Consider the following 27565-nt stretch of genomic DNA (forward strand, 5'->3'; position numbering starts at 1 on the left):
GAAACTCGAACGTGTACTCTCTGATGTTTCTGCTCAAGCTGAAGGGTGTAAGCTCATAACTTCCCGTCTTGTGACTCATGGAATCTCTACAGATGCAACTGCTCATAATTTGTCTGATATTAAAATGTAATAATTATGAAATTCACGATAACAGAAGAAATACTGCATATTCTTGTACGGATCAATGTTTTTGGCCTAATAAGTTACTTTTAATAATTACCCTGTAACTATGAAAGTAAGAAGAATTTTGATGAAATATTTCATACATGCATTCTCCATTGCCATACGAAGCTCCATGAATTTTTTCATGATTTTACAATTTTTGCCCTATGCCACCATATGGTATTGGCTTACTGGAGCACCCCTTAAGTACGTATGCTCCCTAAAATGGTTATACAGGCAGTCCCCAGTTATCAGCGGACTAGGTTATCAACAATCCGGTTTTATTGTGCTCGTCTAGCACCATAAAATTGGCGATTTATGGCGCCTTAAAAGGCCGGGTTCCGGTTATTGGCGCCATAAGGTGTCGATAATAGAGTTATGGTGCCATAACATACTAACAGAGGCACCATTAACTTGTTATCAGCGCCATAAGTGCCATAAATTGCCAAGTTTCGGTCAACGGCAGTCTCACTTACCCGCAGCCCTCTGAGAACAGAAAGCCAGCAGATAACCAGGGACTGCCGCTGTTACAAATGAAATAAATGTGTCTTACTGAAGGAAGGTCTGGCAACTAGTCAAGTTTGACCCCTGTATACATAGACATTTCTCTCATAGTACTGAAGTCATTCCATTTTCCTTTCTATTGGTAAAAACAATTAAAATTATCACTAATTCACTGTTTTTGTAAAGCAACACTGTTCATTCACTAATTACTGTATTTTTTCATATTGTGTTCGTGACTAAATCATTGAGAAACCCTGCAAAAGTTATTAAATTTTTTTATGTAATTTATAAGTTTTCATGCCTGTATGTGTAAAACTGGTATGAAAACATTTTATTATTATTATTATTGTACACACTGTAATTACTATATGATACTGAAATCTGTATTTTAATAATTGTTTTGAGGTATAAGTTGCATTTTTGCTCTCTCTCTCTCTCTCTCTCTCTCTCTCTCTCTCTCTCTCTCTCTCTCTCTCTCTCTCTCTCTCTCACTAAGATACATATGTTTTATAGATAAACGTCAAAGTAATTAATTTTTTCATATTTTCCCTGCTATAATCATGTTTATGCAGTTCTGCAGCAAAATATATAAAATTTGAAAAGAAAACATCAATTCCCAGTCTTCTCCAACGCTTTGGAGAGACTCAAGGGGTAACCTGTCAATTATCTTGACATATTGACAGTGAAGAGTGGAAAATGTTGCCCACCGGATGGTCAAATACTGTATGTTACCTACTCGATGGCCAACAAAATTTTTCTCTCTCTCTCACACACACACACACACACACACAAATCATGAATTTCCCTCTTTTGATATCTAACATATGAATAACTTCTGTGTGTGTGTGTGTGTGTGTAATACTATCATACGGGCAATGCCCATTATCTCTCTCTCTCTCTCTCACTGTAAATAACTTATATCATAAAACTCTGTATTTTGAGAAAAATACAGTAATTATAGTGAATAAAGTGTTGCTCTATGAAAAAAAGCAAATTATTGATAATTTTACAGATACAGCTCACAGAAAAATTTGCAAATTAGTTAGTGTTCCCCCAAAGAAAAGTGAATGGCGTGTTCTACAAAAATCAGCAAAAAAGTGAAGTGTGAAAAAGTAGGGTAGCACTGTCAACCTAAACCAAAGAAGACAAATAATACAATTGTATATACCAGTAAAACACTATGGAAAACTATATTACCAGTGTGTTTTAATACTCATAATAATAGTTGATCCTGGCAACTTCATATCATATACAAATTGCAGAACTCATTTGTTTTATTTTATCACTAATGAACTCAAAGCAAAAAATTAATAAATAAAAGGTTGGAGTGACGTCTACTGAAGCAAACACCTGGAAAATGCCATCAATAGCTATTCACAGCAGAACAGGTTCGTAAAGTCTGCCAATTGGCTGATAAATATGTGAGGATTCCCGGTGAGCGGGCACAGTAAGGCTACTATTGTATGACAGAAAAGGCCTGTACACCTCAGGATTTCAAAGGACTGAAAAGAAAGCACATATATAATTCGTGGTGTTGTGTTGTTTTTTTATCTCTCCCTCCAGATCTAATAGTTGCACACATTCTACCTTAATTCTGGAGAAACTTTTCACCAAATAACAGCTCCCTATCCAGTTCCATAGGCTAATTTAACCAATTCCATTCACCTGATACAAATCTTGCACTAAATTTTATAGAAGTAAAAACAGCTCCTATACATACAGCTCATGATGAGTGGTGGTTTTCTACTGGATAAGGAAGAGCGTGTGTGGAATGAAAAGCTATCTCTTGGCTAGCCATAAAGATCATACAAAAATTCCTCAACAGGAAAAGTGGCTTTTGTGGCTAGATAAAAATGCAAACAGTAAATAGTATCTCTGGGGAGAAGAAGAAAAACATACAGACTTGTTATATACTAAAACCAAGGACAAATGGTGAAAAAGAATGAAAATTTTTTCACAAAAGCAAGGATATCATTGAAGTAGGCCAAAAAAGAACTATGCATAATAACCGTTCAAGGAGTTTACAGCTGGGATAATAAATATGAAGGACAATAAATAGGAGAATGATAAATAAAAGGAGAGTTAAGGTGACCTTGAAATTCTCTCTTACTACTACTGATGAAGTTTGGGAATGTGAAAGCTTTAAATGTTTACAAATATGAAAAAACAGATATAAACACAAAGAAAATGACAATTAGGGAACAAAAAAACCTAATGAAGATGTTTACTAAACAATGAGGTTGCAAGCAAAGAAAACCTATTATAATACACTAAAATTTCCTCATTAGATGAGTGGGTTATGTGCTCACCTACCATTTTGGTAGTCTGAGTTTGCTTTCCTGCTCTGCCAACGCAGTCTGATGAATTTATTTCTGGTGATTAGAAATTCATTTCTATATATAATGTGATTTGGATCCAATATTATGTAAGTCCCATGGCCAAGTATGTGGTGACTAATTGGTTCCTACCCACATAAAAATGTCTAATTCTTCGGGCCAGCCCTAGGAGTGTTAATCAGCTCAGTGGTCTGGTTAAACTAAGATATACTTTACTTAATATACTAAGATTTTTTAGAAAATGTGATTACAGTGGACCCCCCGTATTCGCGTTCTCCAGATTCGCGGACTCACACATTCGCGGATTTCTCTCGGGAACGTTTCCCTGCATTATTCGCAGGAAAATTCGCGCATTCGCGTATTTTTCTATGATAAAAAACCACAAATTTCTGGTTTTTTTGATGAATTTCATCATAAAATGCACTTTTTGTGATAAAACTATTAAAAAACCATGTATGAAAATTTTTAGTGGGTTTTTCTTGAGTTTTAACTAACAAAATAGGCTGTTTTTAGCATTTTTATAGGGGTTCCAAACATTCGCGGATTCTAACTATTCACGGGGGGGTCTGGTACGCATCCCCCGCGAATACGGGGGGACCACTGTACAGTTATGCTGCAACAGGAATTGTAAATTTTGCAAATATAGAAGTTAATGAATCTAGAAAAATAATATTCACTATAGTACACACTTTAGAGATTAAAAATTTTCCAAACCTAATACAGGCAGTTAATAAGGGGGGGGGGTCTAATTCTTGGACGAGTGCTGATAACCAAAAATCGTCATTAACCAGAACATCACAATAATTGTGGTAATTGCCATGCCATAAGCACCAATAAACCACTTAACACAAATCACTTAATGCCATCGTTAACTGGTTATTGGCATTGATATACTGTCTACTGGTGCCAAAAATCGCTTACCATCATAACAAATCTAATGTTGCTGATAAGCAGGGACTGCCTGTATAGGCCCAACATCACTAATTCAGCAATTGGTTCGTCTCTAAATTTAGCTAATGCAATTTCAAATTTCCCAGGTCACCACACCAACCTGCCGCTACTGTTTGTTGGCACTACTTGTGTTCATACTTACACACCCTATGCACATGACTTCATTTATCTCTGGATTGTGAAAAAATGAAAAAATGCAGCAAAAATATGAGATACAAACATAAAATACAAATAAAAAAAATCATAAGTGTAACAACATGAAACAAAACAAGCTGTTTCTCTGATGCCAGCGAATGAGTTTATGCTTTCATATGCACCTTACACACACCATTGCGGTCATGTTTTGGCTTGTATAAATAAAAAATGAGAAACTACATTAAAAAGAATAGCAAAAAACTATATCTTATAAAAATCATAAACATAACAACACAAACCAAGACAAGCAATAGCAAGTTCTCCAACACCAGCAAATGAGTTGTGCATTCATACGTACCCTACACACAAGATTGCATTTATCTTTTAGGTTTTAAATACAAAAAAGAAAATACAATAAAAATATGAAATTCATAAAATATCAATAAAAAATCATAACACGAAGGATAAGAAGTTGTTGCAATTTCTCCGGCACTAGTAAATGAGTTTGTGTATTTGTATATACCCTGTGAACATGAATGTGATTATTGTTTTGGTTTTAATAATAAAAATCAGAAAATACAGTCAACAAATAGATGAGAATAGCAAAAAATATAAATTTTAAAAAATCATAAGTATATCATGAACCAAAACACACCATACGTAGTTCTCCGACGTCAGCGAATGAGTTTGTGCGTTCGTACGTACCCTATGCACAAGATTGTGATATTTTTAGAGTTGTAAAAATAAATTAGAAAATACAAGAATTTCAAGATTAAGATGGGAACAAAGCCTATGATGAAAATGTCCCCGAATGTCCAGAATCCCTTATGTCCAAACAAGGAAACTGCAGTAACTCTCTGGCTGGAACATTGTAGAAACTCCACGACTACTCTATCTTGAACATCTGGTGAGAATCATAAGCTCAGAGTTCTAAAGAACTGAGCGTAGCAAGCATCCTCAGAGTCTAAGATTTCGAACAAACCAAAGAACTCAGATGAGCTACCAAGCCACGAAAAAGGACGAATGTTAGTTGTACCCTGTACCCAAATGTCCAAAGAATCAAGGGAGAAGATACTAGTTCAGGGCATATTCCCAAAACTAGTATTGGTGACACTGGTTACCTCTTCAACTTGCCGAATCCAAGGAAACTGAGCACCTAGTGCTCTGTGTTACAGGGTCTTAGAGAGAAAATCATGACACGAAACAAAGCACTGTCTGTAGATGAGGGAGACTACCGATAGAAGATGGTGAAGACAACGATGACAAAATGTTCTCTTCTTTAACTTCTACTGCAACCACAGGGCCTCACCAATACATGTACAATACATGAAAAAATAACAAAGAATTTCCAAAAAAAACCCAATGTCTGAGATAGCAGATGGGTTATACTTCTCTTGAAAGACAAGAGTTGATCGATCAAAATTATATTATCATAAGAACTAGCCATGACATCACAATCTCATGTGACATCACAGGAGCACACTACTCTTACAAAAGCAGAAAATAATACGTGTAAGAGCAAGAATAATCATATATTCAAACAAAATTGTAATAAGTTTACTTCATATATGACATACTATGACAAAAAGGGGAACCAAAGCGAAGAGCATTAGGTGACAAAACATTGAAGGGAGATGACACACCACAGAAGCAGAGGAAGGCTATATTGGAAATGTCTGTTTAAGATTGGTACCCCTGAATGACAATGCAAACTACACAAGACACCACATAGAGGGGGCTCCGAGGCTTGAAAGCAACACACTGCTATCAGGACTACTGGGTTCCAAACTCCCACCACATCACCAACAAGAAATACCAGTAAATAAAGTGGTAACTTTGGGAGAACAAAGAGAATGTAGAGAGACAACAAGGATCTGAGCGGAACATGCCGCTGTCTGACTTCAAGGTAAGAAGCAGGGCTGACACCTGTCACGCAAGAAGAAGGCTGGAAAATCCAGCAGCAAAACAGATCTGAACTGTAGGGCCTGAAAAGAAACAAATAATATACCTTCCCTCAGGAGGGGAGGAAACCTCCCACTCTGAGAGAAGGAAAAGAAACAATAATATCTAAGGGAAGGGAGTGAGCATGCAAATTAACCCGCCCCCACCCCACCCCCAGCAAGACTGGGAAGAGATGAGACAGGAAATTCTAACTGTTCCTGAGCACGGAGTCAGAATCAATGCAATTTCAGAACTTTCACCATCAAAATTTGTGTTGAAGAAGTGGAGGAAAACTTTCTAGGTTAAGTAAGACACATCCTCGCACATAACCCAAGACTACAATGCGAACCAGTAGCGTCTCAAAGTCCCAATCCACACAAAATCTGAAAGACTAAAACATTCACAAAAATTGTGTAGTTGAAACAAAATATTGTCAAAAAAGAAAGAACATAATTAAACACACACCTAGAAGGTGTTATATAAATAACAACAATGATATAAAGAAAAACTCCTCACAAGGTCTATTAAGTGGCATGAGTAAGAAATATATAATTGAAGAAGAAATAAAACATATTGAAATGTCTTACAATACACAAATGTTTCAAAATACTATTCAAAACAATATTTCAAATAACAAACTTGCTAAGAAAGGAACAAGATGGAGCTGGCCCCACTCTCCCTGAAGGGGCAATATTCCCCCTGAGAGAGACGGGGCAGCATTATACATAAAATCAGCTGATGACAAAGCAGTAGGAATAGACCTGGAAGCACATATACTGCTAGTTGCATCTGTCCTAGAGGAAGTCAGGAAACGTGAACACAGGAATCCTGGAAGGCCGGGACATAAACATCAATGCCCAAGGGACTTTTTAGGCTGTATAGAAGAATCCATGATACAACAGAGAAAGATATCACGGGCTTAAGTAAAACACTGGCTTGGAAGGAGGAGAGCAAAAGCATACGTCTGCTCTCCAAGGCGGCTGAAGAAAGACTAAATGCATCACTAGTTCAAGCATGTTTCTGACTTGTTTCCACCTCATCTAGTATGTATCAGATGCCAGATGCCACAGATTTGTTGCATTTACAATGTTTTATTGTTTTTAACCAGTTTCCAGCTAGCACCGGAAGATTTATCCCATTGTTGAAACTAAGGGTTTGTTCCCCGTATAAACAACTACAGACTAGAATATACTGTAATTACATATTTCATCAAAGTTCAACATTCATCTAAGCATGTCAATAATAAGAACCACTATTAAGTATTAGAATTAACCTTGTAATTTTGGAATTACATCTGCCAGTTTTGAGTTTGCTCAATGGCTTTCAGCTAAACTTGATGAGTATTGCGGTATACAGTGGTCCCTCCGTATTCGCGGAGGATGCGTACCATACCCACCCCCGTGAATAGTTAGAACCCGCGAATAGCTGGGACCCTATAAAAATGCTTAAAACCTCCTATTTTGTTAGTTAAAACTCAAGAAAACCCACTCAAGATTTTATACCTGGTTTTTTTAATAGTTTTACAACAAAACGTGCATTTTATTTTGAAATTGATAAAAAAAAAATCAGGAATTTGTGGATATTTCTTATAGAAAAATACCACGACTAGGCAAATTTTCTGCAAATAGTGCGGGGAAATGTTCCCGAGAGAAATCTGTGAATGTGTGAGTTAGCAAATCCGGAGAACGTGAATACGGGGGGCACACTGTAGTCCTTTGTGCCGTGGAACAACCAGTGGCTTGGCTGGAGTTCTTGGTTCATTGGACACTGCCTGAATTACAGAGTTAGTTTGCACCTGAATAATTTTCCTCCAACTTGACACTACCATTTATATTATCACTTAATAGCAACATTTACTGTTCTTACCATAAATATCACTTCCTATATTTTCAATCTATCCTCCCTAACCTAAATACAGTTAAAAATTGGTTGAAAACCATTGTCTTTCCAAAGTAAAAAATATGTTTTCACATTACATTTACATTCTAATATGTTACCACTGCCTAAAAGCAGAACTTGTTAATAGTATACATGTAAAAATACGTATTTATATTTTATCATCATATGCCATGTTTCTCGTAAAACATATGCTGTACACATCCAAAAAGTAACTACTGAACAAACCACTGGGCTGACATTAAAGGTATGGGGGGGTGGGGTGTTGGGGGGCGATTTTCAACTAAGTTGCTATGTTGTGTTTTTCACAGTTTCTCAAAGTTGATGGTGTATTGCACTGCCAAACGTAAGATAAAGCCAATATGAAGCATTCTACTAAGTAAAAAATGCAATTTTGCAAGTTCATGTGTGTATACTTAAAATTCTGTAGCTCAAGAACTTCGATTCTCTTTCCTCTTTACTTCCCAAATAAGGGATTTTGACGTAAGGAAAAATCTATTTCTGGGCGATTGGCTCGTGTCGCCAGCGAAAACATCCTCCTTTAATCTATTATTTCTAGGGTAAATGTACTAACACATACCAGAGAATAAATAAAATAAAGAAAAAAGGTCAGTGTAACTGACTCGCTCACCTCCAAGAGGGTGTCGGTATGAACACTAGGCGTATGAGACCACTACCACGAGCCAAATGCCAATAGAAATCTCCCACTACAAAAACCCTCCATGAGGAGAGCCGACCCACAGAGTGAGCAGCTCGTACTACTACTACTCCATCCCATGCTGCCGACTGCTGCGCCTCTGGTGGGGCCATCCTGAAGTTAGCAGACAATCTTGGCGAAGGGATGGGTAGGGTGGGATTTCGCTGGCGACACGAGCCAATCGCCCAGAAATAGATTTTTCCTTACGTCAAAATCCCTTTTCTGGGCTCAGCTCGTGTCGCTGCGCGAAATCGTACCAGAGAAATAGCACAAGATTGTAAACAAAAGTAATAAAATAAATCAGAATAGGTCTCAAATAAAAGAGAAAATAAATATAAAAAGAATATAATTGCTAAAAAGATACAAATACACAGTGATACAAAAATAGAAATATGCTTGAATTACACTTAATTCTAATCATGTTTCTTATCATAAGGTAATTTACATACGTAACAGAGGTAAAATTGGCTTACATGTAACAAAATGGTATCTGTGTAAAGGCATGTATCAGAAATATAATAGCAATTAAAATAATCAAATGAACAAAGTAATCAATAATGATAATATATAAGGAATGTATATGACTTAATATACAAAACCCGTAACCATTATAAATAAGATGTATCCCCTAGCATAAAACAAAAAAGGGAATTTTGACGAATGGAAAACAAAATTCTATTTCTGGTGATTGGCTCGTGTCGCCCTATGAAAGGATCCTTAATATCATTCTTTCTAGGTAAAATTAATCTAAAATTACCAGAGAAAAACAAAATTAAGAAAATGTCAGTAAAACTGACTCGCTCACTCTTAAAAGAAGTGTCGGTATGATAATAGGGGCGAGTGTGGAACACTACCACGAGACATTCACTAATTAGAACTTCCAATCAGAATCCCCCCAAGAGAGAGCCGATACCAACGGGCGATGCAGCCGCTACTACTACTACTAGAGGACGCCACGGACAGCAGCGCCCCTAGCGGACATCCTTAATCTAAAAACATCTTGTCCTGCAAGGGGGGGAACAAACCAAAACAGGGGGGGTTTCATAGGGCGACACGAGCCAATCACCCAGAAATAGATTTTTCCTTCGTCAAAATCCCTTTTCTGGGCTCAGCTCGTGTCGGCCTATGAAAGAGTACCAGAGAAACAGACAAGATGGGAAAAAAGGAACAATGAAAAGCAGTGTAAAATGATGGATATAATATAAGTAAATCAATTACAGCATACAAACTAAGCACTTAAACTAACTTATATTAAACAGTAAAACAATAGAACGTTAGTAATCTTAAAGTACTTAAATGGTAATTAAAGTAAATTACAGAGATGCATGTAATATAAACAAACAAAAGGATTTACTTAACATATTTACAAAATATACAAACTCATTGTGTCCTACCCTAGCATAAAAATAAGGGTAGGTACACTGAAGTCCATCATTAATATAAGTATGGCAAAATATATACAAACACATTGTGTCCTACCCTAGCATAAAAATAAGGGTAGGTACACTGGAGTACATTATCAGTACAAGTGTGGATGTCCCTAGCAAAAAAATAAGGGACAATCCACTATATGATTCAACGGCTAAGGCTATGATATTCGAGTAGCCTGGCGATAGGGTGAGGCATGTTGGATGATGTAGGTAGAAAGGAGACCTGGATCTATACTACAACTACTATACAGTATCAGGGGAAACAATGTTTCCCGCTGCTACTGCTGAAAACTTTAAAGATTCCAAGGACTTTAGATAATGCCGTTTAAAGACTGTCGGGGATTTCCATCCAGTATACTTTCTAAGATCCTCAAAGTTCATATGTTGAAAATAATTAATTGAGGTGGCTACTCCCCTGATATCATGTGCTTTTGGGAATGACTCAGGGTTGGCTTGTTTAATGAAGTAAAGGATTTGTTGTCTAATACCTTTTACTGACAAGGTACCAACTCTCATGAAGAGAGCACCTGAGGATCTTGAAGAAGTACGAGATAGAAAGGCTCTAAGAGTTGATACTGGGCAGAGAGAAGGATCCTGTGGAAGTGGGATAACCTTCCAAGGAGCCCACCTTTGCAAGAGGATCCTCATTTTTTGGCTAAAAAGCTACGATCCGGAGCAAGTAGAACTTCTCCTGATGGGAGGAATTCCACATGACCCGCATCCCTGGATAGAGCCGACAGTTCTGAAATTCTGGCTCCTGAGGCTAGGCTTAATAAGAATAATGTCTTCCTCAGGAGCATTATGAATGTACAAGATGAGTTGTCAGTATCTGAAGCTAGTTTGAGGACATCATTCAAGAACCATGAAACTGTAGTAGGCCTCTGAGAAGGTCTAAGTCTAGCACAGGCTTTAGGGATAGATGTGAAATAAGATTCAGTCAGATCTATCTGAAAACCTACTTGAAAGATTTTCTTCAAAGCCGATTTATGAGTGGTAATCGTGCTAGCTGCCTAAAACCTTTTTCAAACAAGGATCTGAAAAAGGATATAGCCAAATTAACTGTCATGGTTGTAGTGTTCGATTCTCTCAAGAAAGATGCTAATTTTTAACAGCTGAGTCATATTGTCTAATGGTTGACTCTCTCTTATCTGATTCTAGGAAGAGAATATTCTGTGGGTCAATATCAGCATCTTTATTAGCCGCAAACTTCATGAAGTCCATAAAGTTAGGGTCTGGAGAATTCCTGAGGAAGCGAACACAGTCCTCATTTGTACTGATTGTGATAGCTTGGGATTGGGGATCCGTTGAGGTCGGAGACCCAATTCCAGAAGAAGAGGATACCAGTTGCTCTTGGGCCAGTCCGGTGCAATCAGAGCTACTATCCCTTTGAAAGACCTTAGTTTGCTTAGGACTTTCAAGAGAAGATTCACTGGAGGAAAAATATAAATTCTCCTCCACTGATTCCAATCCAACGACAGGGCGTCCGTGGCATAAGCCAGAGGGTCCAGGTTGGGGGCCACATAGCAAGGGAGCTTGTGGTTCGCTTGTGAGGCGAAGAGATCCACTTGGAGACCTGGGACTCTCCGGTCTACCCACTGGAATGACCCGTCGTCCAGAGACCACTCTGATTCCAGAGGAACTGACCGGGACAGGGCGTCTGCTATCACATTTCTTACTCCTGCCAGGTGAGTGGCAGACAGATGCCATTTGTGTTTGTTTGCTAATGCAAAGATGGCTATCATGACATGATTCACATGCTTGGATTTGGACCCTCCTCTGTTGATGCAATGAACTACCACTGCACTGTCCAAAACTAGCCTTAGATGAGACTTCTTCGGGGGAAGCAGTCTCTTCAGAGTAAGAAAAACTGCCATTGCTTCCAACACGTTTATGTGGAGCTGGCGAAATTGAACTGACCAAGTCCCCTGAACCTGTTTGAACTGAGAGTATCCCCCCCACCCGGACAGGGATGCATCCGTGTGAATGGTTAACACTGGGAAGGGATATTGAAGGGGTACTTTCTTGGCTAAGTTCTTTACTTTTGACCAAGGCCGTAGTTGGTGCGGAGGATCTGCGGGATTACTGACAACTTGTCTCGATATTTGGAGTTTGCTCTTGACCGCCAAATTCGATTTATATCTTTCAGCCTTGCTTTCAGAAGGATATCTGTTTACCGAAGCAAACTGAAGAGACCCTAGGATTCTCTCCTGGTTTCTCTTGACGTTTGCTTGCATTTGAGAAATTGCCTGACAGATTTTGCTATTTCCTTCCGTTTGGCCACTGGAATTGACAGATTGTGGGAAGACAAATCCCATTGGATTCCTAGCCACTGAAAAACGAGATTCCGGAGTAAGTCTGGATTTCGTTTTGTTTATCTGGAACCCCAGATGTTCCAGAAAGTGAACTACCTTTTGGGTGGCTCTTTGAGACATTCCTCGACTGTTGGTGCCCAGATCAACCAATCGTCGAGGTATGCTGCTACCATGATTCCCTGAGCTCTCAATTGTTGAACAACCACTTCTGCTATTTTTGTGAATACCCTGGGGGCTACATTCAGACCGAAGGGCATCACTTTGAATGAGAATGTTTGATTTCCTAGCCTGAATCCTAGAATGGGCGGAAGTGCCTGGTATAGGGATATGATAGTATGCGTCTGTAAGATCGATGGAGCATGTGACGGCTCCACGCGGAAGTAAGGTCCTTACTTGCGAGAGGGTAAGCATCTTGAACTTGTCGCAACGAATGAAAGAGTTTAGCTTTGACAAGTCTAAGATTACCCTTCTTTTTGTTGAGCCTTTTCTTTGGCACGCTGAATAAGCGACCTTGAAATTTTAGATGCTTGACTCTCGCAATAGCTCCTTTCTGAAGGAGTTCTTCCGCGTAATCTGTCAATTCCTTTGACGGTATCTGGTGGAATGATTTGATTGGAGGAGGATCTTTGATCCAACTCCAGCCCAATCCTTTGGACACTATGCTCTGTGCCCAATTGCTGAACCCCCACCTGTGGCGGAAGAGGAACAGCCTCCTCCTACCTGGGGAGCCTCATTGTTGATGGGCGGGTTGGCCACCACGCCCTCCTCTGAACTGCCTGCTCCTTGTCCCCCTTCCTGCGCCACGCTGACGAAAGTAACCTCTCGCCCTACCTCTCGGCTGACTGTAGCCTTGAGCATCATATGTAGGGTTGAAGCCGGCGAGATAGCATAGGAGGTGGATGGCTGAGAATTGAGGGGGACCAACAGGAGGATAGGCTGATTCTGCTTGGAACTAGCAGGTTGTCCTTGTTGGGTAACCGGGACCGCCTGCACAAATTGCTGCTGTTGCTGGAGTTTTTTATATGGCTGGAACCTCTTACCAGCCTTCTTCGGTTTCTTGCCAGCAGTGGGAACGGACTCCTGTTTCCTCTTCGAGGAAATACCCCACCTAGCTCTAAGGCTCTGGTTGAGCCTAGCAGCTTCGTGGTGTACTTCGTTAACCGCGGACTCTGGGAAGAGATCCGCTCCCCACATGCTAGAGGCCAAGAGTCTATTCGGCTCATGCCTAATGGTACACTCTTGTAGGACATGTTTCCGGCAGTTCCTCCTAGCCTGGAAGAAATCAAAAGCGTCCGTTAGAACCGTCTGGAATTGAGATTTCGCCAGAATCTTGAACAGCGGTTCCGTAGCATAAGAGAGGGCAGCCATTTCCGTTAATTATAAGGGAATTGAGGGACCTGCCAAACCTGGTTCGCGCATCAAACTCTGCCTGGATTAGGGGAATCCGGCAGCCTTGGTAGTTTCTCGCTGAAACTGGTCCATGCGCAGTTCCGGTTTGAGTTACCAAGCGTGAATGTAGCTGGCAAGTTCTCCCACAATTCTCCGAAAGCCGGGAAGAGTGGAGAAGTAGACTCCGCCTCCCCCCTCAACTGTGGGATGGGTTCATCCTTGAGGACTGCCTGAAGGGACTTCTCCAACTATTTCGTGGCGAACGGAAGAGAAACCTCCTCTTCCGTCGCGAAAATAGTGAAGGGACTCTTGTAGGCCTGGAGTTTGGTGTTCGTACACTCCCAGTCCTCAAGGCAGTGAACCCATTCCCGCTGAGCATGATCTCTACTATATAGGACCGACTCTTTAGAGATCTTGTCTTCCTTGTCAGAGCCGTTGGCGTCAGCCTAGCATAACGAATGAAAGGCTGCGTCAGACGAGGGTAAAACTCGAAGTCCTCAATCCTTCGAGTTCCACACTCCGGGATAGAGATCATCCCATCCTTGAACGGAGCGTAGGCAGCTACTCTCCATGGGGTTCTCCATAGAGAAAGCTGGCAAAGAGTCATATGGCGGGAGTTGAAGAATCCCAGTGCTTGGCGCTGGGGAGACTGGAAGAGGGACCTGAGATAGCCCCGCTACTCGGTCCTCATTTTCTCTCATCCTGTTAGAGAGATCTTGAATTGACTGGCCAGACTGAGACAGAGTGTTTGACAACTGTGCAAACATCTGCTCGAACCGTGTCCCCAGGGCGGAGACTTGCGAGCCAACCAGCTCGCCCACCTGTTGCATCACCACTGCTGAGAAAGCAGAGGGATCATCAAGATTGCTAGTGGGCCTGCTACCCCTACCGGCGTAGCCGGAGTGGAAGCGGTGGAGGCGGGAGAAGGCAGTGGCTCGGCGGGAGCGCGAGCCTCTCCTTAGAAGCCTTGCTTCTGGAGCTCTTTGGGTGGGTGAGAAGAGCTCGGCCTTGCTTTCACCGCATCGGCGTAGGAAGTCGACGACTTCCTAGCCGAAGAAGACGAAGACAACTTCTTCGAAGTTGTCTTGGCCAGAGTCTTCGGTTCTCTCTGTCCCTTCACCTTTGCGGGTACAGAGAGAGCGTGGGAGAGCGGGTAGGGATTCTCAGATCCCACAAAGCCTTGGAATGAAGCACTTGAAGAGGGGACAGGAGAAGATCCAGAAGCACCCAAGGAAAGACCTTGGGCGCCCGACACACCTACCTCAACCAACAAATCCTCACCCTACCGCCATAGGTTCGACGTTAAGGTCCACGGGCAGCGACGTCCGGGACCGACTCCTGGGAGGCTAACGACATCAAAGGACTGCTGGAGGTCTTGCTGGATGGAGGCTATCAGCGGGCAGCGGACAAGGGGTCAACGTAACCGGTCGACTTGCCCGCGGGGAAGATCTGGACGGCCAGCTTCTTATCCAGAATGTAGGGCTGGCCTTTGGCGGCGTTCTTCCCGAAGCCGCCCACCCACGCTTTTCAGGGTGGCGAGGGGCGACTTCCCTCACACCAGTAGCCTGAAAGAACGGCGAGATTAGCTTCCAATGGTGGAACGGGGTTAACAAACTTATGACTAAAAGTTGTTAGTAAAATGATAAGTAAGCCTATAACGGACTTACCCCATCTCCCAGCTGACCGACCAGGTCGTAGCAGATGGCGCAGGCTTCAGGGTGCCAGACGATCGTCTCGTTGTAAGACGTGGCACAGGGGGCGTGAGACCTACACTCATCGTGTCCACAGGGGTCGAACAGCGTCGCGTTACACGCTGGGACCTGGCAGTTGGTAGCCTGTAAGTGGAAAGATACATGAGTACCAGGTAAAACACTTACAGTCATAACCAGATGCTCCGCTGGTGCCGGAGCGATAAAGTTAGATTAAACCAGAGCCCCGCCAAAATACGTGTGGTAACCAGGTTGGTTGTGCTCTCTAGGCTATAGCTCCGCTGATGGCGGAGACACAAAAGAGAAACCAACCAGGAGTGGTGGTAAAAGGAAACCACGACGGAAAATGGTGGGGGATGGAAGATAAAATCATATATAACAATTCATTGTAAAATTAGGGTATATCCTTAAAAATAGTGTAATAATAATAAAATAACCTCCCTCCGCCCGTCTACTAGAAGAAGTGCGCGGGTAAGAAGCAAGCTCCCTTCCGGTAGCGGGGGAGAGATGTAAGGATAGTAGGCAAGCAACCGACCACTAGAGGTGCCCACCCCTCTCGCTAGCGGAGCCAGTAACCTACAACCAAAGGTGCCCCGGCTGCGACGGAAGGCTCCTTTCGTATAGCGAGGCAGATGGCTGAGCAACTGGGGAGGGGGGGAGGAAGGTCTCGGTGTAACACGGCGGGAGCGAGAGAGGGGGGGAGGGGGGGAGGGATGGCCTACTCCTCCCCGCCTCACCAACTACCGCATGGAGACTCGGTACCTCAATGAGTGGTCGCCCTATACCCCCCCGCTGTGGAAAGGGAAACCCCTGGCCGCATCAGAGAAGTAGAGAGAGAAGGCAACTGAGGTTGTCATGACAACCAAGGGGTCCCCCAGCTCCTCCCTATACCAGAAGGGGGAGGGCGGGGGCAGGGTAAGGTGCGATGGGACACGTGACCGCAAGTGGCCAGGGCCATGGCGGAGCAACACAACCCGTGAGAGGGCCACGTGAACCCAGGCTGTACCAATACCAGGAACAAGCACTAGGCTAGCCTAACACCCTAAATGTAATAAATAATACATCGAAAAGATGGAAAAGACACTTTTAGTAAAAGAGAAAGAAGCCAGGAGGAGGCAGACTGTTCCAAGAAACAGAGGCCTTACTCGGAGCCAGCGATAGCCGATGAAGAGCAGAGCCGGGATGCTGGGCCGGAATAATATAATAATAGCCCTAAATACCAAACTAAGAGAAATGGTAGGAGGGCTGAACTAGCTAAAACTCGATGTAAAAACAATGAACGGAATAAAGTAAGCCCATAAGTATAAGAAGTCCAGTATGGAGGACCGGGAATTCTTACGAGGCAGCATGGCGCCGCACGAGACAACCAGGGAACCGTATATGACCTATTTAAGAGGAAAATACTGGTACCCGGAAGATAAAAATGTAGTAAAATATTACTTATGAGTTACTTAACTTAGCCGTGGCAATTAATAGCTGAGCGTTCCATGGTAGAATACAGGATAAATCCAAAAATAGCACAGCACAAGGGAAAATGACGTCTTGGCGTAGCGCTAAAAATTAAGGATGTCCGCTAGGGGGCGCTGCTGTCCGTGGCTACTCTAGTAGTAGTAGTAGCGGCTGCATCGCCCGTTGGTATCGGCTCCTCTCTTGGGGGGATTCTGATTGGAAGTTCTAATTGGTGAATGTCTCTTTTTTTGGTAGTGTTCCACACATCGGCCACCCTAGTTATTCATACCGACACTTCTTTTAAGAGTGAGCGAGTCAGTTTTACTGACATTTTCTTAATTTTGTTTTTCTCTGGTAATTTTAGATTAATTTTACACCTAGAAAGAATGATATTAAGGATCCTTTCATAGGCCGACACGAGCTGAGCCCAGAAATAAGGGGGTACCATCCATGAGATCAATATCTATAATCATCTGTGAGTGTCCCTAGCAAAAAAATAAGCCGGGCAGCCCACTACATCATCATAAAAGCAGCTAAGACACAAGGTGAATGTAAATGAACACGGCAGGAATAGACGAACTGTTGGGTGAGGCAGGTAGAAAGGAGGACTGAATCTTCTACTACAAATTACTAGAGTCAGGGGAAACTATGTTACCCGCTGCTACTGCTGAAAATTTCAGAGCTTCCAAGGACTTAAGGTAATGACGTTTGAACACTGTCGGCGATTTCCATCCGGTATACTTTTTCAACTCATCGAAGTTCATATGTTGGAAATAATTAATTGAGGTGGCTACTGCCCTGACATCATGTGCTTTCGGGAAAGAGTCAGGATTGGCTTGCTTAATAAAGTACAGGATTTGTTGCCTGATGCCTTTAATGGATAAAGGTTCCACCTTTTTCCCCTTAAAGAGGGACCCGATGAGGAGAGGAGGTCCTGGACAGAAAGGCTCGTAAGGTTGTAACTGGGCAAAGAGATACATCTTGTGGAAGGGGTAGTACCTTCCAAGGTTCCCACCTCATCAAAGGATCTTCATTCTTGCTAAAAAGCTACGTTCCGGAGAAAGTAGGACTTCCCTGTGGGAAGGAATTGAATATGACCCGGATCTCTGGATTAAAGCCGACAGTTCTGAAATCCTTGCTCCTGAAGCTAAGCTTAATAAAAACAGGGTTTTTCTTAAGAGCATTATAAACGAGCATGTGTCATTATCGGTTTCTGAAGCCAGTTTAGAACATCGTTTAAGAACCATGAAACTGACGTAGGCCTTACAGAAGGTCTAAGTCTAGCACATGCCTTAGGAATAGACGAGAAGTAGGAATCTGTCAAGTCTATGTTGAACCCAAATTGAAATATCTTTTTCAAGGCTGACTTGTTTGTCGTAATCGTGCTAGCTGCTAAACCTTTTTCAAATAAGGATCTGAAAAAGGATATAGCTGAATTAACTGTCATGATTCTAATATCTGATTCTCTCAGGAAGATTGCTAACTTTTTGACAGCAGCATCATACTGTCTCAAAGTTGAATCCCTTTTATCGGATTCCAAGAAGAGAATATTCTGAGGGTCAATATTCGCATCTCTTTTTGCCGCAAACTTCATGAAATCCATAAAGTTAGGGTTTTGAGAATCCCTGAGGAAGCGAACACAGTCTTCGTTTGTACTGACTGGGAGAGCCTGGGATTGGGGATCCGAAGAGGACGAAGGCCCAGTTCCAGAATTAGGGGATACCAATTGCTCTTCGGCCAGTCTGGGGCTACTAGAGCCACTTGACCCTTGAATGTCCTGAGTTTGTTTAAAACTTCATGAGAAGATTCACTGGAGGAAAGACATAAAACTTCTTCCAGTTGTTCCAGTCTAGAGCCAGGGCGTCCGTGGCATAGGCCAGAGGGTCCAGGTTGGGGCTACATAACACGGCAGTTTGTGATTCGCTTGAGATGCGAAGAGATCCACCTGTAGCCCTGGAAACTCTTTGAAGGATCCATTGGAACGAACTGTTGTCCAGTGACCATTCCGACTCTAGGGGCACTGATCGGGATAACGTGTCTGCTATGACGTTTCTCACTCCAGCTATGTGAGCGGAGGAGAGATGCCAACTGAACTTGTCTGCCAGGGAGAAGATGGCTACATGACATGATTTAGATGGCTACCATGACTGATTTAGATGACGTGACTTGGGGGGGAGCTCCTCTGTTTTATACAAATGTACTACCACTGCGCTATCCAGAACTAGCTTTATGTGGGAGTACTTTGGTGGGCGCAACATCTTTAGAGTCAAGAACACTGCCATTGCCTCCAGTCGTTTTATATGGAACTGACTGAACTGAGGTGACCAAGTTCCTTGAACCTTTTTGACCTGGGAATACCCTCCCCAACCGCTTAAGGACGCGTCTGTGTGGATGGTGATCCCTGGTGGAGGGAACTGAAGGGGTACTGACACTGACAAATTCTTGACTTTCGCCCACGACGGCCGAAGTCGATTCTTTAGAATCAGAGGGACTGAGGATAGTTTGTCCCCTGGACCTGACATTTGCTCGTGAGCGCCAGATTCTGGTTAGGTCTTTCAGTTTGGCTTTCATTAAGACGTTCGTCACTGATGCAAACTGGAGAGAACCCAGGATCCTCTCCTGAGCCCTCCTTGACGCCAGTTTGTGACTTAGAAATTGCTTGACTGACTTCGCTATTTCTTTCCTTTTGGCTGATGGAATCGACAGAGTATGGGAGGATAGATTCCATTGAATGCCCAACCACTGAAAGTTTGACTCTGGAGTGAGTCTTGACTTGGTCCTGTTTATCTTGCAAGCCTAGATATTCCAGGAAATGAATCACTTTCGGTGTAGCTCTGTTGCATTCCTCGACTGTTGAAGCCCAGATCAACCAATCGTCGAGATACGCTACTACCATAATCCCTTGAGACCTGAGTTTGTTGCACTACCACTTCCGCTATTGTTTTCGTGAACACCCTGGGTGCCACGTTGAGTCCGAAAGGAACTACCTTGAAGGAGAATGCCTGGTCTCCTATCTTGAAACCCAGATATGGACGGAAGTGTCCTTGCAATAGGATATGATAGTAGGCGTCTGTAAGATCGATAGAGGTGGTGACGGCCCCATGGGGAAGTAAGGTCCGCACCTGCGAGATCGTGAGCATCTTGAACTTGTCGCAGCGGATGGCTAAGTTTAAGCGGGACAAGTCTAAGATTACCCTTCTTTTTTGTGAGCCTTTCTTTGGCACGCTGAACAAGCGACCTTGAAATTTTAATCTCTGACTCTCGCTATAGCTCCTTTCTGAAGGAGGTCCTCTGCGTACTCTGTCAATTCCTTGGAAGGAAAGTTGACGGAAAAGGTCTGGGATGGAGGTGGGTTCGTCAACCAGCTCCAACCCAGCCTTTGACATATGCTCTGAGCCCATTCGCTGAAGTTCCACCGGTGGCGAAAGTGAAACACCTCCCCCCTACCTGAAGTTCTTCATTGGTTCTGGAAACCGCCTCGGCCTCCTCTGAAAGTGCTTTTCCCCTATTAAAGGGGCCTCCGATCCTCTCCCACGAAAGGAACGCTTACCTCTGCCTCCCTTACCCGAGCGGTCATACTTCTGTGAAGCTTGACTCTCGAAGGCTTGATTGTAAGCCGGAGAGATAGGCGTAAGAGGTGGAGGCTGAGGCTGAGGGGATATCACATAAATTGGTTGTGATTGAGCTTTAGAAGTGGAAGGTTGGGCTGTTTGCACTAAGGGCACCGCTGGAACTTGCTGAGAAAAGCGTGGCTGCTTTTTCTGGTAAGGATGGAAACGCCTAGGTTTCCTCTGTCCCTTAACCTTTAGGCGTTAAGTCTTGCCTCCTCTTAGCCGTAAGGCCCCAACGGTCCTTAAGGCTCTGGTTCAGCCTCGTAGCCTCTGACTGGACTTCCTTCACCATAGCTTCTGGGAAGAGATCTGCTCCCCAGATGTTAGACGAGAGTAACCTATTCGGCTCATGTCGAATGGTTGCCTCTTGTAGGACATGCTTCCTACAATTCGTTCTAGCAGTGGCAAACTCAAACATATCCGACTGTACCGTTTGAGTCAGGGATTTGGTCATGAGTTTAAAAAGCGGTTCTGAGCCATAGGCTATGGTCGCTTACCTCGGACATAGCCATAGAGTGAATTGACCTGGCTAATCGCGATTTCGCGTCAAATTCAGCCTGAATAAGCTATCTGGGAGCCTGGGTAGCTTTTCACCAAACTGATCCATAGCACAGTCCGGTTTGAGTTTGCCAGCTGAGAAGGTGTTCGGCAAGTCTTCCCACAATTCTCCGGCTGAGGGAAGCAACGGAGATGTGGGATCTGCTTCCTTCAATTGAGGCATGGGTTACCCCCTTTTGGGCCGCCACTGGGATGGTAGACTCGCGATCTTTGTCAGGAACAGGGAGCGGGGTACTCTCATCCATTGTGAAATGGTAAAGGGACTCTTAAAAGGTTGTATCTTGGTATTAGAACAATCCATGTCCTCTAAACACCTGAGCCATTCTCTCTGAGCCTGGTCTCGTGAATAGAGGACTGTCTCCTTTGGTACCCTATCATCCCGCACCATGGCTGACGCTGTAAGCCTTGCGTAGCCTATGAACGGAGGCTGGAGGTCTTCCGGGTAGAACTCGAAGTCCTCTATCCTTCGAGTTCCAAATTCCGGTATAGAAATGAGACCGTCTTGGAAGGGGGCGTATGACGCTACTCTCCATGGATTGTTCATCGAGAACGGAGGTAGCGAGTCATACGGAGGAAGCTGAGTTCCACTCGTATTGGAAAGGAGGAGAGGCTAGAGGGGCTTCTCTCAGTCCGGCTATAATGGAGTCCTGGGACGTAATCCTATCCGACAAACGAGAGATCATTTGTTCCATGCTACTCTCAGGGACCCCAACTAGGTCGCCCACCTGTTGCAACAGGCCAGCATTGGAGTCCAAGGCCGGAGCTGCTGCGAGGTGGAGGGGTGGCTCTGAATCGGAACCAAGGGTAGCGGAACTGGTGAACTCTTGCCGGGGTGGGTGCGAGATCTCTTCTATGGAGGATTGTTTTACTCCTCGAGTACTTGAAGATCCGGTAGGCTAGAAGCTTTAGACCTGTCTGCTCCGGGATTTCCAGCCGGAGACTTACGAGGAGGAGGATGAAGCCGAAGTCGTCTTCTTAGACGACGACGACGTCTTAGACAAGGATTTCACTGCTTGACCCTTGACTTTAGGTCTAACCGAAGCGTCAGGAGAGTATACAATTCATCACCTGTAAAGCCTTGAAGGATGGAGAGGTTGCAGGAGTAAAAGAAACAGTTATGCCCAAGGGTGACCCTTGGGTGTCCACCCTACTTACCTCGACCAAACAGGTCGTCTACACCTACCATAGGTTCCACATTAATATCTAAAGTCGCGACGTCCGTGGAGATATCCTGGTCTTGGTCAGTGTTAATGAGGCAGCCAGCTGTTGTTGGATGAAGGCGATAGTCGGGGCCGCCTCTACTGGGTCGACGTATCCTGTCGCCTTGCCTCCGGGGAAGATTAACAGTTGCCAACCGCTTCTCTAAGATGTAGGGCATACCCTTGGCGGCGTTCTTCCCAAAACGTCGACCCAGGCCCGCAGGGTTGCCAGTGCGGTATCCCCTCACTCCTGCCGGCGTCCTGAAGGAAGGGAGGGCGTAGATTAGATTTAAGAATCCACTAAAACTAAAACTTAAAGTATAACTTAAACTTAGATGCCTTAAGTTAAAGTGAATGATGAAAACTTAAGCATAAAACAGAAGCGGAGCATCTACCGGAGATGGAATACTTACCCCATCTAAAAGCTGGCTCACCAGATCATAACATATGGTACACGTCTCATGGTACCAGACCTGGATGTCCCCGTGCAGAGTCGCGCATGGAGCATGGGACCGGCAAACTTCGTGTCCACATGGGTCCTGAAGTGTGGCGGCGCATCCCGTATGCTCACAGTTGGTGGCCTGTAAGTGGGAAGACACATGAGTATCTTAAAGAATATCACTTACAGGCTAAAGGACAGAAGAACTCCGTTGCATGCCGGAGCTCGGAAAAAATTTGGGCATAACCCCTCCCTGCTTCGCCTGAATAGGCTATAATCCCGGAGAGATCCGGTAAAACTCGTAAGGGAGGGGGGGGAAGGTTTTAAGGTACTTAAGGATAATCTTATAGTTAATCTAATAACACTTAAACCTAAAACTCAAACGAAACCGGACCAAGTCCAGTGCGTAGCGGAGTGTAGTAACTCAGCAATACGTTAAGGTTAGCAGGGACCCACTGTATGTTCCGGTCCACTCTACTGAGTGGACTAACACCTCTCCGCTGGATGCCAGGACTCCGCCGGTCAGGAGGAGCCCTAGTAAGGTGGGAAAGAGCGAGAAGACATACAGGCTCAAGCGAACACGGAGCGACAAGGAAGCAACGGATGGTTGGGGGGGAAGGCCAGTACCCCCCACCACATTACCACCCGGACCGGAACCCGGACCACCGGAAGAACCGGAGAGGTCGAGTCGAGTCCAGTCTGGGTCTGTCCCGTCTCCCTGACCCCTCCGCCTGGGGGGTAGAGAGGGAAGCAGGCTCGGGTATGTGGAGCGAGCATGGGCAGACCGACCCACCCTCCCCCGACTCTATGGAAGAGCGGGAGAGGGGGGAAAGTGACTGGGCAGGCGTCTGGCTGTCTCGTGATCGCGTAGTGACCACGAGGCGGTAAGACCAAAACAAGACAACTAAGCCTAGGACAAACCAACTGATCAGAGAGATGCTATCGGGAAGCAACTGAGCTGAAAAGCAGTAGAATAGGCTCAATGAGCCAGGACCTAGGCTAAGCCAGACGCCTAACTAACCTAACCATAACAAAATACATGGTACAATAAATAAAAATAAAAGAAAGAAAACAATATAGTAGGAGAAAAAATTCCAGGAGTGTACGACTAACCCGAAGGAAAGTCTACCACTCAAAGCTAGTCAGAGGCCGATACTAAGAGCCGGGACTAGGGTCTGGAAGGAAGAAGCCTACATCAGGTAAAAGACATGCATGCATGACAAACCTGAGTAGACAGTACCCTAAGTAAAACGGATAATTAATATAGAACGTACACAGACAAGGGGATGTTCTAGGTATGGGAGACCAAGAACGAACCCACCACGAGGCAGAACCATTGTGCCATGCTTTCCGACCCAGAGTTCGTATTTATACCTAAAAAACGGCAAATACTGACTCAGGGCCGGCCAAAAAACCAACTAACCATAAATACTGAGTACTTAACTTAGCTAGAGAAAATTAGCACGTGTGACTCGTGTGCGCTAACTGAAAAGGATGGCCACCAGAGGCGCAGCAGTCGGCAGCATGGGATGGAGTAGTAGTAGTACGAGCTGCTCACTCTGTGGGTCGGCTCTCCTCATGGAGGGTTTTTGTAGTGGGAGATTTCTATTGGCATTTGGCTCGTGGTAGTGGTCTCACTCGCCTAGTGTTCATACCGACACCCTATTGGAGGCGGGTGGAGCGAGTCAGTTACACTGACCTTTTTCTTTATTTTATTTATTCTCTGGTATGTGTTAGTACATTTACCCTAGAAATAATAGATTAAAGGATATTTCGCGCAGCGACACGAGCTGAGCCCAGAAATTCATTTTTCTTAATATCTGTTTCATATAGTACATACGTTATGTATGATATGTTTTCCCTTATAAAGACAATCTGGTTCTGAGCAGTCAACAACAAACATGAAAGAGTAACACTAGCTTTTGCATGAAGAGTGCCATTATTGCATCTTTTGTGTTTTTCACCTTTATGTGTGATTTTCTGGGCCCTTTTCTTGGCTTACAAGTGTTGTTATCCCATAAATATGCCTTGCAAGACATTTACTTGTCAACTGGATGCAAGTTCTTACAATATTAGCAAATATAATGAAAGAAGGATGCAGCAAAAAGGTGAAGCTGCACCCAGTAGTGAGAGCAAGAAAAAAAGAAAACAAATATCAGGTGCAGATGTCTGTAAAGCAGGAGCGCATTAGCCCATGCAATGCAAACTTGGCAATAACGAGTGAGTATCACTCTATGAAACCCTCCAAATAAGCATGTTGCCATTATCTTTATACCAGAAGGGGTAATATCTCTAAAAAAAGAGAAGGAACCAGGTGCTAGCTAGGCTTTACAAGTGAACTTTGAGTGTGACAGTAGACAAACTTTTGACTGTGTTTTTCTGAAAACATTAGTTTTGTGCACTCAAATCTCCATAACTTCAATTTCTATGAATGAATGTGAAATACTTTAAAGGTATTATATTCAGAAGTCACCAGGAAATAATTATGCATGCTCATTTTCTTTTTTCTTTTGTATTTTACATATCTGTAATATTTAACATACTTTTTTTCTAATATTTACTGCTTTATTTTTCACAGTAAACACAGCCTAATTTGATAATTTTAGTCATGCATTTTTATTCTTGATGATTTAAACTTTGAATTGGTTTTTGAAATTTTCAAACTGACTGTTGATAAATAAAGGTGAAGAGGGTTTTCAAAATTTGGGAAAAAAGAAAAACAAATCACCAAAGAATACATTCTTGCTCCTTTTTAAGGAAAATTTTCAGTACACATTCCTTGAAATACTATAAATCAATGCTAATTTTCATTACAATGGCTTTTGATAACCCAACTCACCCCCGCTGTCCAATACCCTTAATGTAACATGCCATGGTTCATGATAATCTTGCAGTGAGTATTATATGTAAACAGCAGTTCATTAATACTTAGTCAAAAATACTGAGCAATCCATAAACAGTACAAGACCATGACCATACCTGTTATTCTATATAGTCCTTGCGACGATTGTCATTACAGGTTATCTTTCTTATGACTCCCATGTTATATGATTGTACAACGAAATCATGTGGTAGCTCTCACAGTGGCTCCACGTGTGATCAGAGTAACTGAACCATCTGTATCATCACTGTTGGGCGTCAACACTTTGGCATAAATTCCAAACATCATGGAAGACCCTCTTACCCGACCTAAAGTTAACATTGGCTCCCTGGTACGTTCTCCTGAATCTGAGGCCACACCGATCATCTGACACCTCATACATCCACCTTGGACCTGTAAATTACTGAGATGTTAATTATGATTCAGAACTGGATAAAATTTTAGAATGGCAAAATTAAACAATGAACAGTCCTATGTATTTTTAAGTGATACATGATCTGTAAAGTAAGTATTCATGTGATTTACATACAAAATATCCAAATTACTTGGAACCACCATATTTCCCAATTCAATGTGATTCTCAATAAAAATCCTTTCATACTAGCCAGATATTGGGGGCCTAAAAACACACTGCAGTAAAGAAATTTGTTTACTAATGATTTCATCGTACAGTATCCATGGGGACAATGAAGTGATGACATAGTCTAGTATAGAGGAATTGTAAAATTTGTAAAAATATGGATACAATACTTAGGTAATGACATTTAGTACAGGATATGGCTTACCATACATGAGTATAAACCAATACCCTTGATCTACTATACAAGATCTTTCTTCTATATTATATAGGATTGTTATTCATTTGGTTCACATCTTTACACCTTTCTGTACCTTTCATCTCATCTCATGTCCAACTTCAACCTCCTCTTTTATAGCTTCCTTACTCACAACTGTATTTGTGCTTTATTTGGGGGGGGGGTGGTTGGCATGTCCTAGAAGAAATACAAATACAGTGGACATTCCCCTGTATTCGCAGGGGATGGATAACATAAACACTCCCTCCCCCTCGCGAACAGATAAAATCTGTGAATACTTGACACCCCTCTAAACACCATTTTGTGAGTTCAAACACCATTAAACTTCTCTAAAATGCTTCTTCCTAGCATTATAACCCTTAACCCTCTCGTGATCTGATGACAAGTAACGCTTCAATAAATTTTTTTCCGTTCAATAAATTTTTTCCGTAAGTGCACAGATGACGCACCAGGCACATTATATGCAAGTTATTTTTGGGAAAAATTCACGAACAAAAACACAATCATAGAAAACATAATTGATGCTATTGGGTTGACAGATGAAGAATCTCGAAGAAAATGCAAACCCAACGCCACTAGCTTACTTAACTATGATACAAAACGTCAACATAAGTAGGTTGGAAAATCTGAAAATTGCAATCCGTAAAAAATTAGCATTTTTTAATCAAAAAAGATCAAACATTTCTACAGAATTTAGGTATAAAACAAACTCCCCAAACCTAATTATTATATTTTTCATGATTATTTCCAAAAAGTATCTGATTTTTTCTTTAATATTTCATGTTCGTCACATCGTTTTTATTATTTCTAAGCCTTGTACAGATGTTCTGATTGCTTTAGGAAATAATTAAATCATTTGCTGACATAATAACTCTAACCAGAAGCATGTATCAGTTATAGTTCAGATGTAACGAATTTTACCAAAAAACTTTTCCATGTGAGTGTTCTCTTCGGCCCAGGGGAAAAGTCATGTACTATACTTTACACCCTTATATATTCAGCCTGTGTGCAAGAGGGTTAATGGAGATACCCGCATATGAGTAGCATTAACAGGTTTTGGGTGGTAGATGGATTCACTCATGGTGAGCATCATTGTGCTCTATCGATTTTTGGTAATCAGGTGGGAAAGGGGTTCCACTACTTCTAAAGTA

The 27565-nt window shown here is 42.8% G+C and overlaps 1 protein-coding gene across 1 annotated transcript in view; it reads right to left on the bottom strand.

The window, feature by feature from the left end:
* Positions 1-24584: 24584 nt before the first annotated feature.
* Positions 24585-27565, bottom strand: part of LOC135195874 (molybdenum cofactor sulfurase-like) — a 288858-nt gene continuing 285877 nt past the window's right edge. Inside the window, exon 14 of the mRNA XM_064222384.1 lies at positions 24585-25992. Coding sequence (XP_064078454.1) covers positions 25783-25992 — 210 coding nt within the window. The 3' untranslated portion in view covers positions 24585-25782. The remainder of the gene's footprint in view (positions 25993-27565) is intronic.

This window comes from Macrobrachium nipponense, chromosome 17 (genome assembly GCF_015104395.2).
Source record: "Macrobrachium nipponense isolate FS-2020 chromosome 17, ASM1510439v2, whole genome shotgun sequence".
Lineage (NCBI taxonomy): Eukaryota > Metazoa > Arthropoda > Malacostraca > Decapoda > Palaemonidae > Macrobrachium > Macrobrachium nipponense.